Genomic DNA, 17,276 nt, shown 5'->3' on the forward strand with positions numbered 1-17,276 from the left:
CAATTGCAACACTTTTCTTTACTTGGCTTCCAGGATACTACTCCCATTTCCCACCTACCTCTCTGGTCTCCTTTACTGTTTGCATGTCATCTTGTTGACTTTCTAAATGCTGGAGTACCTCAGGACTCAGGTCACTTACCTTCTCTTTCCTATTTATATTTATACTTTACACAGAATTCAACCACTTTCCAGCCACCTCCACTTTTAACACTCAAGCCTAAGCTACTATCATCTGTTGCTTGGATTACTGCAAAAGCTTCCTAACTGGTCTGCCTACAGTTCATCCTCAACACAATAACCAGAGTAATTCTGTTAAAATGTTAAGGCAGATCTTGTCACTTCTCTGCTCTAAACTCTCCAACTGCTTCTCTTTCACTTAAGTAGAAGTCCTTACAAATGATTATAAGGCCCCATATGACACAGACACTTCATCCTGCTCACCACTTCTTAGTCTCCCCCTTGCTCATTCTACTAAAGTTACCCTGGCTTATGTGCTGTTTTTCAAGCAAATCAGGCTAGCTCCTGCCTCAGGGCCTTTGTACTTGCTGTTTCTGCTGCCTTGGATGCTGTTACCTCAGATATTCATATGGGCCACTTCTTTACTTCCTTTTGGAATCTGCTCATTTGTGACCTTCCCAGGAAAGCTTTCCCTGGCCAACCTATTTTAAATTGCACTACTCTTTCATAATTTGTATCTCTTTCCCTTACTTTATTTTTCTCCTTGGCCATTTTAACCAACATACTCTAGATTTTATTTATTTATCTTGTTTATCATTTGTCTTCTTCATGGAATGTAAGCTCCATGAGAGCAGGGATTATTATTTTGTTCATTGCTGTATACACTGAAGTAACAACTGTGCTTGACCCTTGTAAAATACACGTTAAATAACTTTTTTAAATTTAAATAGGTTAAAAAGAAACACCCCAAGTCAAATATAAAACAGTGATTTCTCAGGCGTCTAGAAGGTTAGGCTTGTAATAACCTTAGAAATATTTGGTCAACTAATACTGAGAGCCTACTATGTGCCTAGCATTAACGACAGGAAACAAAGCAATAAGTAAGACTAGGTAACTGCCTCTGAACAATTCTGTCTAATGGCAAATACAAAAGTTTAGGTAAGCAATTATAATTAAATGTGTAGATGCCACCCTAAGTATGAGTTCAGAGTGCTACAGGAACCCTGAAAGGTATGCCTAATCCAGTTCCTAGAAGTGATGTCCATACTGAGTTCTGAAAGATGAGGAGAAGTTAGCTAGATGAAAGAGGTAGAGTTAGGGGATTTGTCAAGTGGATGGAGGGTAGAAGATATAAAGGCCAAGGAGAATATAGCTGAAGTCCAGTAGAGGTGGAAATGAGGGGAAGAAGGAACCGAGCTTGGCAGGAGATGGGGCTAAAGCACTACTAAACAGAGACAAAATCCTGAAAGGCCTGGAAAGCATGTTAAAGAGTTTAGACTTCATCCTAAAGACAGTTAAGAATAATTAAAGTGTTTTACGTGAGGTATGACAGAATCAGACATATTTTAGATAGATCACCATGGTTTTTGTATAGAAAATGGGTTAGAAAAAGGAAAAAAAAAACAGACTTGGCAATTGCTTATATAAGGAGGTAAGAAAAAGGGAGGAGTGGATGACTTGAAAGTTCTAGTTTGAATATGTGGGTAGATGGAGGTACCATTTTCTAGACAAGGAATATAAGAGGAGCAGGTCTGCAGCAAAGATGACAAGTATAATTTTGCATGTGGAGTTTGAGTTGTCAAGTAGATGTACTCAGCATATTCTATGCTATCATTAATAGTGCTTAATAGCTAAAAGTAAATAGTTAAAAGTACTATCTTTCTAAGATACCCCATGATTGCACTGCAAGTTATATGAAGAAAAATCTTTAAAGTATAGTCAAGTTGGCTGAGAAGCAATATAAAGTAAGTTGCTTCATCTTTTAAGACTTCTGCAGACTTTGCTGTCAGAATCCATTCTCAGTGACATGGTGGAACAGATCCTTATCAAGTACAATTTTAGATAAAACAAGTCTTCAGACTGAAGCACAAGCATCAATGCCCAAGGGCTTCTGAGTGCTAGTGGCAGATGTGAGGGAAATGTAGTAATGTTTTTTAAAGAAAGAAGAAACACACCATACACAAAAATAAACTCAAAATGGATTAAAGACCTAAATGTAAGGCCAGCCACTATAAAACTCTTAGAGGAAAACATAGGCAGAACACTCTCTAACATAAATTGCAACAAGATCTTTTTTGATCCACCTCCCAGTGAAAATAAAAACAAAATAAACAAATGGGATCTAATTAAACTTAAAATCTTTTGCCACGCCACATGGCTTGTGGAATTTTAGTTCCCCAACCAGGGATCAAACCCAGGACCTCAGAAGTGAGAACATGGAGTCCTAACCACTGGACTGCCAGGGAATACCCTAAACTTGAAATCTTTTGTACAGCAAAGGAAACCATAAACAAAACAAAGAGACAAGCCTCAGAATGGGAGAAAATATTTGCAAATGAAGGAACCTACAAGGGATTAATCTCAAAATATACAAACAGCTCATGCAGCTCAATATCAAAAAAACAAATAACCCAATCAAAGAATGGGCGGAAGATCTGCATAGGCATTTCTCTGAAGAAGACATACAGATGGCCAAAAAGCACATGAAAAGCTACTCAACATCACTAATTATTAGAGAAATGCAAATAAAAACTACAATGAGGTATAACCTCACACCGGTCAGAATGGCAATCATCAAAAAGTCCACAAACAGTAAGTGCTGGAGGGGATGTGGAGAAAAGGGAACCCTCCTACACTGTTGATGGGGATGTGAATTGGTACAGCCACTATGGAGAACAGTATGGGAAGTTCCTTAAAAAACTAAAAATAGAACTACCATATGACCCAGCAATCTCACTCCTGGGCATATACCTGGAGAAAACCATAATTCAAAATGATACATGCACCCCAATGTTCACTGCAGCACTGTTTACAATAGCCAGGACATGGAAGCAACCTAAATGTCCATCAACAGAGGACTGTATAAAGAAGATGTGGTACATATATACAATGGAATATTACTCAGCCATAAAAAAGAACAAATAATGTCATTTGCAGCAACATGGATGGACCTAGAGATTGTCATACTGGGTGAAGTAAGTCAGACAAAGACAAATATCACGTTATCGCTTATACGTGGAATCTAAAAATAAGGGTACAAATGAATTTATTTACAAAATAGAAGTAGAGTCATGGATATGGAAAACAAACTTATAGTTACCAGGGGATGGGGGGGAGGGGTAAATCAAGAGATTGGGATTGACATGTACATACTACTATATATAAAATTGATAACTAATAAGAACCTGCTGTATAGCACAGGGAACTCTACTCAATACTCTGTAATGGCCTATATGGGAAAAGAATCCAAAAAGAGAGTGGATATGTATAACTGATTCACTTTGCTGTACATCTGAAACTAACAGAACAATGTAAATCAACCATACTCCAATAAAAATTAAAAAAAAAAAAAGAAACATAAGGGGAGAAGTTAAGGGAAAGAAAGGAATACATGTAGTAGAGATGAAAGTGTGCCCCTAATAAATGACTTATAAAAAAGTAACTAATGAAAGTAATGCTAGGGCTTCCCTGGTGGTGCAGTGGTTAAGAATCCACCTGCCAATGCAGGGGACACGGGTTTGAGCCCTGGTCCAGGAAGATTCCACATGCCGCAGAGCAACTAAGCCCGTGCGCCACAACTACTGAGCCTGCACTCTAGAGCCCGCTCGCCGCCAACTAGAGAAAAGCCTGTGCGCAGCAATGAAGACCCAACGCAGCCAAAAATAAAATAAATAAATTTTAAAAAATAAAAATAAAAGTAACACTAATGTCACAAATACTAAAGATCCAAAAGTATCAGGAGTTTGATAGCCAATCACTTGCACAAACAAGCATTTTTAATCAGCTTAAATTATAACATCTGTTGATTTTTACTGCATATTACAGTTCTTGTGTTCAAAAACGTCTAAAAAAATTTGTGACTGTAACAGAAATTAATGATCTTATACTTTGCCAAAGAACAATTTAATTTTACCAAGATTACAAAACAGTACCTGTAAGTCGAGGAATAATTGTTTTGCTGATGACAGTAGACAAGATTTTCTTATCAGAACTATCTTCCTTCTTTGAATCTTCCATACTGCTATCTATAAATTCCTCTATAGATGTGAACCATGGCATCTGTTTTAGACCTATGGAATCAAACTTAAAAATAAAATTATCCAAGTTATAAATAAATTCTTAAACATTAGTTTATTTTTAAATAGTTAACTTTTTCAGTAATTACCAGAGCTTTTCTAAGGATCAAAGGAGAATAATTCCATATTTTAACCCAATATATACAGTACTAGACCACCAAGGGTAGGCAGGATGACATGACTAAGACATGATGTCTAGGCAGTAGGACAGAACACTGCGTTTCATGCATTCATTCATATCCAGAAATGTCCACTATGTGTTCAGAGCCTACTACATGGCAGATACTGTTAGGAGCAAAATATACGTTTATAACAACAGCAGTTAAAATAGCCATGGACTTTGTTTATAAAAATACACTTACCTCACGCAAAATTCACTTCTGGCTCTCTCAAGTCTCATTGGCACAAATGTATACTTTGCATGTGGTTTAGCTTATTATTAAACAAACAGCAGATGGCCAATTATTATTTGCTGAATAACTGAATGAACAGATCTTTGCTAGATGTAACAGAGTACTCAGTTCAGCTGGAGTGGTTAACAACTAGGCTGCTTTCCGACCAACTACCTACCACTTTCTTAGGGATAAGCTTGGCTCCTAAACTATGAACACTGCATGGCCCTAACACAGAGCCTAAAGGCATGCATGACTAGAGCAGAGGAAGATAAACGACAGGGATCCATCCTTTACTTTGTTAAATCTTTATTTTCAGCTCTCCTTTCTTCCTAGAGTTTCATTTTCTCATTTCTGTTTGCTTAACAGGCATATCCACATGGATGTCCCATCATCATTTCATTGTCTATAAAGTAAGACTTCCATCAAAAACGTTTTCCTCTCTGAAAAGTCACCATTTTTATGAATGGAACTACCATTGTACTAATAACTCAGACTCCAAACCTTGGGGTCATCTTTTTGATGTGTTGTGTTAGGGTTATTCTCAGTATTTTACTGATTCTTACTTCATAACGCCACTTGTAATCAACACTTTCTTTCTCTTCCCTTGTAATCAACACTTTCTTTCCCTTCCCTTTGTCACTATCACCCTACGTGAGGAATTCTTCACCCTGCACTTGGGCTACAGCAATAGCCTTTCAGTATATACCTTCAACTCTTTCTCCCTAGCCTCCAAGTTAGCCTGTTGCTCAGGGCTTCCTAAAACATTACCTTCATCATGTCACGCCTCCCATTACCTATCAAAACAAGTTCATATCTCTTAATTTAGGATCTATGCAGTCTCTACTAAACTAATATTTCTCCCTATGTACCTTTATGAAATACCCTTTCCTTCCTCTGTCTTCCTGTTTAAATTCTATATATCCTTCAAATCCTCATTTAAATTCCTCATCTTCATTGTAGCTTTCCTAGCCAAGTATTCCCATTATGTCATCTCCAACTTCAGAACTCTTGGTACCTATTTTAATTTCACTCAAACAGACAGTAAAATTCTTAAGGTCTAATACTACCTTTACTTTTTTGAGTGATCTTAAACTTATCATAGAAGAAGATTTAAAAGAAAAAGTGTTTCTTTTACTGATGTTAAGTGTCACTCAGCCTGAAAAACAGAGTGAGAACCAAGAAAAGACGAGTTATTACTCCAAAGCACAAATTATCAATTCCAACGTTAAAGGTAAGGTACTTTATAGTTAACCTGATAACTAGAGGATTTAAGTAACTAAATGTGATCAGGATTATTTTTTTCACATGTTAAGCTTATGTACCTTAAGAGGATTCCAATCAATCAACTGAAATCGTATTAGGGGATTTAAAAGCTTCGGAATGCATAAACTAATGAAAGCTTCATAATAAGAATCAGGAAACTTTTCTCGCCATTGTTGAAATTTCAATAAAATATTCTGGATATTACAAAAATCATCGTGTACATCTTCAAAAATCTTCTTATGATCCTGTAAAATGTCACCTGTGAAGAAAATGAGTCTCTGTATAATATGCATTTTAAGTTTATGATCTTGAAGTTTGCTTCCTATAAACATAGTTATATATAACTTATGTAATCAACTGAGCTGAAAATTATCCTTTGACGTTAACATATAAATTAGGTTTTATTAAAAAAACACTTTAGTAATAATTGACACTAGTAAAGTGCCGTTTATTGAGCCCCTGCTATATGCCAAAACATTATAAATACATTATCTCATTTCATCATCATAACTATGTTCCCTATAAGGTAGGTGCTTCTAGCCTACCTATTTACAGACAAAGAACAAGCAAACAAACAACAATATCAGATATAGTGAAGTCAAGGAATCTGCCAATGATCACACAGACTAGATCCCCTCTTTGAACTCATCTGGTTGACTGTAAAGCCCACACTCAACTATACATATTTTACCTTATAATGCTAAAACTGGGCTTTACTAAATTCAATTATTTTAAATTAAAAATTATAATATAGAAAGTATGCAGTAGGGAAATGAAGCCAAAAATGTTCATGGTTCCTTTATAACAGGAGATGAAAAAGGTTGACGGAGAAAACTCAGGAATACTCATCATGCTCCTCCATTTTATCCATTTTTTCAGAGGTAAGGACAAGTCATATATGCAAAAAAAAAATGTATTCCTTTTTTCCTGAATTTTACCAACTATTTTACATAGCTTAAATAATTAAGGGCAATCACAGTAAAGCATTTTCCATTATTTCAATACTTCAAGACACATTAGAAACTTGATAACTGACCTTGGCTTTTTTGGAAGTCAATCATGTCTGAAGATAGTTCATCATCACTAGATGTTCCTTCCTGATGAGTACAATTCCCAGAAAGAACCCTTGCTTGTCTTCTTCGTGCCCTATATTTTGCAATAAACCAAAAACAAATAAAAAACAAATAGCTCCTGTTGAAAAGAAATGCTTTAAAACAAAAAGTAAAGTCATCACTTACTTAAAATACCCAGAAATAAACCATCACATTTGCATGCAATTTTATGTTAATATTTTTGACATTTTAGCTTCATTAATCTGAATTGGTTCTCCCTCTTTTTTCCTGTAAGACATTCCCATAGCCTACCCAGATTTGGAAGAGCAGGTAACAATGTAATTAGGACCGGCTTCTAAGTATGACCCATTCCCAGCCTGACAAATGTCATTTTACCCATTCCTTCTGACTGATCCAAATATACCAGTGCATCTTTAAACCATAAATTTTGGTTTTACATCATTCTCACAAATTAATATGCTAGGTTATGGTTATTTATACTATATGGTTAATTGTATTTAAGTAGCAAAAAATACTTGCTCAATGATGCTTTAAGTCTTTATATAGTTACCTTCGAGATTCAATCTCTTCTAAAATCCACTGAGTTTTTTCATCTATAGCCAAGCTTCTATTTGTTGACATCTCAGCTTTGCCTGTTAATGAATAAAATTGATTTCATACTGCAAATTCTCAAAAGAAATACAGTGAAACACTTTGAAAACAAGTTATATCTTAGGTATATATACATATCTGTATATATAAAGACACACACATAGAATATGCTTAAATTGCATATTTCATCATGCAATGAAATTGCAATGTTAACTCCCTATCACAATATTAACAGTCATTGAGTTTGCTAGTCTAAGAAAATGTACCTTGTATGGTGAATATAGTTCAGCACTTGAGAACAGTAACAAAATTTAATATAAAGTTTCTTTCCCTCGTATTCTTTTTCAGCAGTTTTCACCAGTTTTTTTTCTGTCCCTATAGTCAAATGCTAGAAACATCTGCATTACCAATATGTCATTCATATTATTTCCTATTTTAGCATGTACTGTAATTTATGACCAACTGAATGTCATGTATTTGAGTCATTCTCATTTTGCTTTTATCATCTACTTGATGCTATGGTCCCATTTCTTTCACTATACCCTGACAGCACCTTAATCAATGGAAGACATCTCTGAAAATACAAAACCAGTGTGAGAACTGAAGGGAAGCATCCAAATCTTTTATTAATATAATGAGATCTTACAGATGATTCTATGCTGAACCCACCAGAATTTCTTTAACCTCCACAAACAATCTGTGGACGGGCTATGGAAAATTTATAAAGTTGTATTTCTGACACAGTCTATATATTTATGTCAAGTCATCTCCAAACAGTCATTAAATGGTCCTATAAATATTTTGTTTCAAATACTAAGTGATTAGAAGTTATAATTTTCATTTTTTAGTTTTAGACTGCATTTAAGACATTTTGAAGCCCTAGCTTAAATGGTTTGGGATTTTTGGAAGGGGCTAAGTGAAAGGTTAGTGGGAAAATACTCAAAAAACATTTTTTATACAGAAATAAAAATATTTTTATCTTTTAGCTGATAATTTAGCTTAATGAATAAAAAATCACGTTGAACATGAAAAACACTAACGTGATAACTGTTGTAAATACGCTGATTCATGTTTTAATTCATCTTGCCTGCGTTTCATAAAGATCATGGCTTGTTTTACAAGGAGTGCATGCATGGCTGATTCTATTTCTTGGATGTTGATAATCTGAAATACATATATAAGTAACATTTTGTGGGTCATCATTAATGAATTATAAAAAATAATATTTATATATAAGCACATTACATGCTCAATTCTCATATACAGAAACATTTTTTATACCATCTCATCTCAATTAAAAGAACATTGTGAGGAACAGACCTAGCTTCCAATACTTTTAATACTAATAAAACTAGAAAATCAACTTAGTGTATTAAAACAGCTATAAATATCATAAATAATAAAACCTAATGGGCTGGAGTCAGGAACATGGTAAGAGTGGATAGATAAGAAGAAGGATTCTTTTTTGAGCTAAAAGAGAAGGAGGAAATGATGACTGCAGCTATTTTTCACAGGCTGAGCAGGGGCAGACTGTAGGGAACACTTGAGGAAACTGGTAAAATTTGAAAAAAATAGAGAACGGAAGAGACCTAACCAGACAAGTAAGAAAGCTGTCAAGAAGAATTGAGTGATTAGTTGAAATTGGCATTTTTATATTTCTTGGGCAACAATCCCCCCAACTCCAACGATGTTCCATAGCTAATGCTATGGATTCAAGCCTTTGACAGTGTAATTCTTCAAGGATGAATGAAGAAAATTACCTTGTAATAGATATTTCAGAAAAGTAACTACCAAGTGATATTAAAGGTAGTCAACTTAAAACAATAGGGCAGAAAATACAATTATTTATAATATTTTAAAAGTAAATTAAAAGTAATGCAGAAAGTAGAGTATATTTTTAAAATGATTAGTCTACTTTAAAAAAAGGACAACTTAAGACCCCAGTGTAAGGACTTAGTATGTATAAAACAAAAACAGAAATTATAATGGAAAAGAATGATTCATAAATCTGATTAACACAAAAATTTCAAAACATCTGATGACATTGCTAATTACTAGAGAAATGCAAATCAAAACTACAATGAGGTATCACCTCACACTGGTCACAATGGCCAACATCAAAAAGTCTACATATAACAAATGCTGGAGAGGGTGTGGAGAAAAGGGAACCCTGCTACACTGTTGGTGGGAATGTAAACTGGTGCAGCCATTATGGAAAACAGTATGGGGGTTCCTTAAAAAACTAAAAATAGAGTTGCCACATGATCTTGCAATCCCACTCCTGGGCATGTATCTGGAGAAAACTCTTAATTCGAAAAGATACATGCACACCAATGTTCACAGCAGCATTATTTACAATAGCCAAGACATGGAAACAACCTAAATGTCCACTGACAGATGAATGGATAAGGAAATGTGGTGTACACACGCATGCACACACACACACACACACACACACACACACACACACACGCAATGGAATACTACTCAGCCATAAAAAAGAATGAAATAATGCCATTTGCAGCAACATGGATGGACCTAGAGATTATCATACTAAGTGAAATAAGTCAGAAAGAGATAGACAAATACCATATGATATCACTTATATGCAGAATCTAAAATATGATACAAATGAACTTATTTACAAAACAGAAACAGACATAGAAAACATATTTCTGTGTCACAGACACAGAAAACAAATTTATGGTTACCAAAGGAGAAAGGGGGTGGGGGAGGGATAAATTAGGAGTTTGGGATTAGTGGATACAAACTACTATATATAAAATAAACAACCAGGTCCTACTGTACATCACGGGGAACTATATTCAATATCCTGTAATAAACCATAATGGAAAAAAATATGAAAATGAACATACATATACATAACCGAATCACTTTGCTGTATACCAGAAACTAACACGTTGTAAATCAACTACACTTCAATAAAAAAAATTTAAAACAAAAGAAATATCTAATGTGAAAAAACCATTGCAAACAAAATCAAAAGACAAAGCAAATTGGACTGTTTACCTACATCAAATAGGATAAAGCACTAAAATTTTTAAGCAATAAAGAACTGTTCACCATATACTGGAAAAAGAAAAAAGGAAAAAAACCCCACAAAAAACCTCCGTATAAACCAAGAAGATAGCAGGGCAAAGGACACAATTATTCAAAAGAAGAAAAACTACATGTGTTAACAAAACAAAGGGTTTGTTTGAGATCAAAATAAATATGTAAAAACAAAAACCATTTTTTAATGTAGTAAACTAGATACAATCTTTCTGGAGGATAATTTAGCAATGTTTCGTAAGCCTTAAAAATATTTAGACCCTTTCACTTAATAATTTACTTTCTAGGAACTTTTCTTAAACAGATGGAATTTTAAAAATGTATACTGCTATTTATAAGTTGCAAAATGATTACAAAAAACGTCTAACTGTCCAACATTGAGGGAACACTTAATACTCCAGTATGTCAAAAATGTGTAGCAAGAGTCCTAGATGAAATATTTACTTATGGGATTTAGACTTTTAAAAAAAACACATTGTAAGGGAATTTCTCCATAAAAAGGAAATGATTACATATTTATAGATATGTACCTTTTTATTAAGACAGTCAATTAAATTATCCACATAAACTTTCATGCTTTTATAGAATTTAAAATTTAGAACTTGATTTGATGAATTCTCTAGGTTCTGGATGGTACTCTTTGAGCTCTTGACATCTTGTATGTATTTTTCATATTCCCTCAGGTGTGAGCGGTGAGTATCCTGTAGTAATGTTAATCTAAATAAATATAAAATAAAAATAAATAAAAATTGCTTTATATTACAAAGTTTTATTTCTATTATAGTAAGTAGCGGTCTAATGAAAAATTTTTTCAAATCTACCTTATAAAGACCACCAAGTAAACTGACAATCATATGAACCTGGGTTTATAAGACTTGTAGAGCAAAGGAAAACACCAGGATAAAAGAGGTTTCAAAGGGAAAGGTAGGAAAGGACACAAAGATTTTTAGGTGCTGGAGCTAATCATAAGTTAGTCTTAGAGGAGAAGTTAGTAAGTGTGGATTGATCAGATTTTATAAACAAGGTGAGTTCCTGCAATAATCAGTGGTTTTATATTTGAAACACAGGAGTCCATGTGGAGTTACTGTTAAATCAGTCTGTGGTCTTCCTTGCAATATGGGTATCTGAGCTGGTATTAAAACCGTTTGAGCATGTTATGATTTGATATAATTTATCTGTTTTGTGACTCATAATGGTTTCTGTTTTGTCATTAGAATTTGATGTTCCGTGAGGTGCATTTCATTCCCTCTGTTGTTGCTGTAGCCCCTATACTGCTCTGTTGATGTTCAGAAAGCCCAGTTTCTTTCAGCTCTTGTGAATATCACATGTATCAACTGATGTAACATAAAAAAACTCTCAAATACAATTCAACATCTGCTTATCTTTTAAAATTCACTTACCCCTTACATATAAGAAACACACAAAAAATCTAGAATGTGTTTTACACTAATATTTGACACTGTGAGCACATCAGAATTAGAGAATTAACTAAATGAAATAACAAATTCATAGTATTTGGACTTGAATCAAACAATTAAAAAAAATTAAACTTCTGCTAACCTCCTCTAAAATGAAAACTCATTAGCAAGCACTTGCTTAGGCCAAATGTCCTGTTCTCAAGTTTCCCTTGAACAATGACTACTGCATTTGTCTCTGAAAGTCTTTCCTTGCTTTATATAAAAAACAGAGGCAGTTAAGAAATAAATCAAGATAATAATGTACAGCAAGCATTATTAATGCTTTAAGTGTAGTATTAAAGTGTAGCTTTAAATGCTTTAAGTGTAGTATTGCCGGTTACAGCAGTAAATGTGTAAGTACATATATGGAAAAACAAGGTATGGAACAGGGTATATAAGTGTGCTTCAATTTTGTATTAAAAATGGGGCAATATATAAGTACATATGTGCTTATACAGACATACATATATATTACTTCTGTAAGGAAACATAGGAAACTGGTAGAAATGGTTTCCTCTGGGGAAGATGACTTCCTTTTCTCTGTATAAGCTTTTGTACTGTTTGACTTTTCTGTCTTTAAACCATAAAATATATTTTCTTTTAAAATAAAGAACCCCGTTAATAAAAAAAATAAAGTACACTAAAGTTAAAAATAACATTTATCTGGATAAAGTGAAATGCTAATCTATATCAGTGGTCTGCTATTTTTTTCTGTTCTATTACTCATGCAAGACAACTCTCTCAAACACAATCTCAAAAAAAAAAGTTCTGAGTTATATGTGATTCTAGATGCAATCTATCTATAATTCTAGCTCTGTATCAGAAGGAGAGTAAATGATAGTGAAAACATTACAAAAATCATCTTTAATCAAGATAATCTCATCACTTAACATCACTACTGAAAAACAATGACCTAGAACAGAGGCTGGCAAACTTTTTGGTAAAGGGCCAGATAGTAAACATTTTAGGCTTTGGAAGCTCGATGGTTGCTGTTGTAACTCCTCAATTTTATGCTGTAGCACAAAAGCAGCTACAGACAATACATTGCACAAGCATGGCTATGTTTCAATAAAACCTTATATACAAAAAGGGGCAGTAGGCTGGTAGTTTGCCAACCTCCTAGAATACAGAGATAACCTGAAATCTAAAAATGGTACATCTAAAATTTTCATATCTTTCACAATAAAATGTTACAGAAGGTCCTTTTCTGCATCAAACTATTTAAATAAACCATGACCAACATATTTTAGTTGCAGTGTGATCAAGGAATGAAGCTACTGTAAACCTGATTTATACAAAAGACACAGGGGGAGAAAATTCTGAACCTATTCCAAGGTATTAGAAAAAAATTCCCAGGTATTAAAAAAAAAAAAAAAAAAGCAACGAAAATGTTCTTTAAGAATACTTGCTTTGGTGGCAGGAGAACCAAGCTCTCTCCTTGTATTAAATGTTGTAAGGACTAATGAGACTTTTACTGTCATACTTATTCTTTCTATATCTAAAGATGCACACTAGATCCTAAGTAGTAAAACAGAAAATATATAAATATTTAAAACAAAACAAACTATTACAGGGTTTGCCTTATTTTTAACAAAAAATACTATTTATAAATGTGAGATTAATACTATTTAAGAGATAACTATTAATAGCAATAGATAATGAATGGTTAGCTGTGCTTTAGAAATGTATTTGTATCAAGAACCATAAAAATATGCCTAATTTTGCTGCAGTTAACTTTCCCCAGAAACTTATCTTAAGAAATAATATAACCGTTTCGGGACTTCCCTGGTGGTGCAGTGGTCAAGAATCGCCTGCCAATGCACGGGACACGGGTTCGAGCCCTGGTCTGGGAAGATCCCACATGCTGCAGAGCAACTAAGCCTGTGCACCACAACTATTGAGCCTGCATTCTAGAGCCTGTGAGCCACAACTACTGAGCCTATACACCTAGAGTCCGTGCTCCGCAACGAGAAGCCACCACAATGAGAAGCCCGTGCACCACAATGAAGACCCAACACAGACAAAAATAAATAAATAAATTTATAAAAAAAAAAGAAAATAACAGTTTAAGTGACTTATAGGAACAAAACGTTCATAATGAACATCTGTAGCATTATTTATAATAGACAAATTTAGAAATCAAAATGTCAATGTCTAACACAGAAATACTTAAATAAATCATGATATACTAACTGTATCAATGAACAAAATGTTACTAATATGCTTATTATTTTTTATTGCAGTCAAAAACATATAACAAAACTTACAATCTTAACCATTAAAGTATATTACAGTAGTGTTAACGATATGCACATTGTTGTATAACAGATCTTTAGAACTTTTTCATCTTGCAGAACTGAAATTCTATACCCACTGATCAACAACTCCCCATTTCCCCCCACCCTTGGCAACCACCATTCTACTTTCAGTTCCAAAGAGTATGACTACTTTAGATACTTCATATAAGTAGAATCATGCAGTATTTATCTTTTTGTAACTGGTTTATTTCTCTTAGTCCTCAAGGTTCATCCATGTTGTGGCATGACAGGATTTCTTTTTTTTTTACCACTGATAATACTCCATTGTGTGTAAATACCACATTTTCTTTACCCATTCATATGCTGATGGACATTTAAGTTGCTTCTATCTCCAAGCTATTGTGAATGATGCTGTAATGTGCAAATATCTCTTGAACTGTTTTCTTTTGAATTCTTTTGGCTATATATCCAAAAGTTGGATTGCTGGATCATATGGTAATTCTATTTTTAACTTTTTCGGAAATTGTTCTCCATAGCAGCTGACCATTTTACATTCCCACCAACAGTGTATAAGAGTTCCGTTTTCTCTATATCTTTGACAATACTAGTCAATTTCTGTATTTTTCATAGTGGCCACCTTAATGGGTATGAGGTGATAGCTCAGTGTGGTTATGATTTGTTAATTCCCTGATTGGTGATGTTGAGCATCTTTTCATGTTTGTTCACCACTTGTATGTCTTCTTTGAGAAATGTCTATTCCAGTCCTTTGCCCATTTTTCAGTTGGATAGTCTGTTGTTGAGTTATATGAGCTACTTATATATTTTGGGTATTAACCACTTATCATATATATGGTTTACAAATATTTTCTCCTATTCCGTTGGTTGCCTTTTCACTCTGTTGATTATTTCCTTTGTTAGGCAGAAACATTTTAGTTTGATGTAGTCCCACTTGTCTATTTTTGCTTTTGTTGCCTGTGCTTTTTCTTTCTTGGGTCCTTTGAGATTCCATATGAATTTCAGGATTTCTTCCTATTTCTGCAAAAAATGCCATTGGGATTTTGATAGAGAATGCATTGCATCTATAGATTGCTTTGGGTAATATGGACATTTTAACAGTATTAAGTTTTCTAATCCATGAACATGGGATGTCTTTCCATTTACTTATGTCTTCAATTTCTTTCAGCAATGTTTTATAATTTTTGATGTACAAATCTTTTGCCTCCTTGACTAAGTTAATTCCTAAATTTTATTCTTTTTAATTCTATTGTAAATGAGTGTTTTCTAAATATATAGTTTTGGACTTTTCATTGTTAGTGCATAGAAACAACTGATTTTTGTGTGTTGATATTTCATTCTGCAATTTGCTAGATCTGTTTATTAGCTCTAACAGGGTGTGTGTGTGTGTGTGTGTGTGTGTGTGTGTGTGTGTGTGTGTGTGTAAGTGTAGTCTTCAGGCTTTCCTACATAAAAGATCATATCATCTGTGAACAGAGATAATTTTACTTCTTCCTTTCCTATTTGGATGTCTTTTATTTATTTATTTATCTATTTATTTTTCTTGCGTGAATTCTCTGGCTAGGACTCCCAATACTCTGAATAGAAGTGACAAGAATAGGCATCCTTGCCTCGTTCCTGATCTTACAGGGAAAGATTTTGGTTTTCCACCACTGAATATGATGTTTGCTGGGGGCTACTCGTATATGGCCTTTATTATGTTCAAGCAATTTCTTCCTATTCCTAGTTGGGTGAGGGTTTTTATCATGAAAGTGTGCTTAATTTTGTCAAAGGTGTCTTCTGTATCAATTGAGATCATCATGTGGTTTTTGCCCTTCATTCTGTTAATGTAGTATACCACACTGATTTTCTTATGAATCATCCTTGTATTCCAGGAATAAATCCCACTTGGTCATGTGTATAATCCTCTTAATGTATTGTTAATTACATTTGCTAGTATTTTCCTGAGGGTTTTTACATCAATATTCATCAGGGATATTGGCTTATTAACTTTCTTTTCTTGTACTATCTTTGTCTGAGATTTTGGGATCAGGGTAATGCTGACCTCATAGAATGAGTTTGGGAATGTTATCGCCTCTTCAGTTTTTGGAAGGGTTTGAGAAGGAATGGTGTTAATTCATCTTTAAATGTTTGGTAGAATTATACAGTGAGGTTATCTGTCCTGGGCTTTTCTTTGTTGGTAGGTTTTTAACTACTAATTCAATCTCCTAACTAGTAACAGGTTTGTTCAAATTTTTCATCTCTTTATAAATCAGTCTTGGTAGGTTGTATGTTTCTTGAAATTGATCCATTTCTTCTTGGTTATCTAGTTTGTTGGTGTATAATTGTTTAGAGTAGTATCTTATGATCCTTTTTGTTTCTGTGGCATTAGCTGTAACATTTCTCTTTCTTATTTTTGTTATTTGAACCTATTCTCTTTTTCACTTAGCCTGGCTAAGGGTTTGTCAATTTTTTTGATCTTAAAAAAAAAAAACAACTTTCAGTTTTGATTTTTCTTCAGTTGTTTTCTATGCTCTATTATGTTTAATTCTGCTCTAATCTTTACTATTTCCTTCCTTCTGATAATTCTGGGCTCAGTTTATTCTTTTTTAAGTTTTTTGAGGTACAGTTAGGTTGTTGATTTGATATCTTTCTTCTTTTTTAATGTGTTCATTGCTATAAACTTCCCTCTTAGTACTGCTTTTGCTGCATCCCATAACTTTTGGTGTTTTTGTTTTCATTTGCCTCAAGATACTTTATAGTTTCCATTTTGATTTCTTCTTTGGTACATTGGTTGTTCAAGAGCGTGTTTAGTTTCCACACATTTGTGAATTTTCCCTTTCCCTTTCTGTTACTGATTTCTAGTCTCACTGCACTGTGCTTGGAAAAGGTATGATTTCAACCTTAAATTTGTTAAGAC

The 17,276-nt window shown here is 33.9% G+C and overlaps 1 protein-coding gene across 4 annotated transcripts in view; it reads right to left on the minus strand.

Moving 5' to 3' along the window:
- Nucleotides 1–17,276, minus strand: part of GCFC2 (GC-rich sequence DNA-binding factor 2) — a 93,348-nt gene that overhangs the window by 16,378 nt on the left and 59,694 nt on the right. For 3 of the 4 annotated variants that reach the window (XM_068564929.1, XM_068564928.1, XM_068564930.1), the window contains exons 6-11: nt 11,178–11,364; nt 8,616–8,739; nt 7,535–7,616; nt 6,948–7,057; nt 5,971–6,170; nt 4,110–4,260 (exon numbers count right to left, since the gene is read on the minus strand). In XM_068564929.1, coding sequence (XP_068421030.1) covers nt 4,110–4,260; nt 5,971–6,170; nt 6,948–7,057; nt 7,535–7,616; nt 8,616–8,739; nt 11,178–11,364 — 854 coding nt within the window. Of the gene's footprint in view, nt 1–4,109; nt 4,261–5,970; nt 6,171–6,947; nt 7,058–7,534; nt 7,617–8,615; nt 8,740–11,177; nt 11,365–17,276 lie in introns of those variants that run through there. The other variant, XR_011076682.1, reaches the window with a different exon arrangement.

The sequence above is a fragment of the Eschrichtius robustus genome, chromosome 15 (genome assembly GCF_028021215.1).
Source record: "Eschrichtius robustus isolate mEscRob2 chromosome 15, mEscRob2.pri, whole genome shotgun sequence".
Classification (NCBI taxonomy): Eukaryota; Metazoa; Chordata; class Mammalia; order Artiodactyla; family Eschrichtiidae; genus Eschrichtius; species Eschrichtius robustus.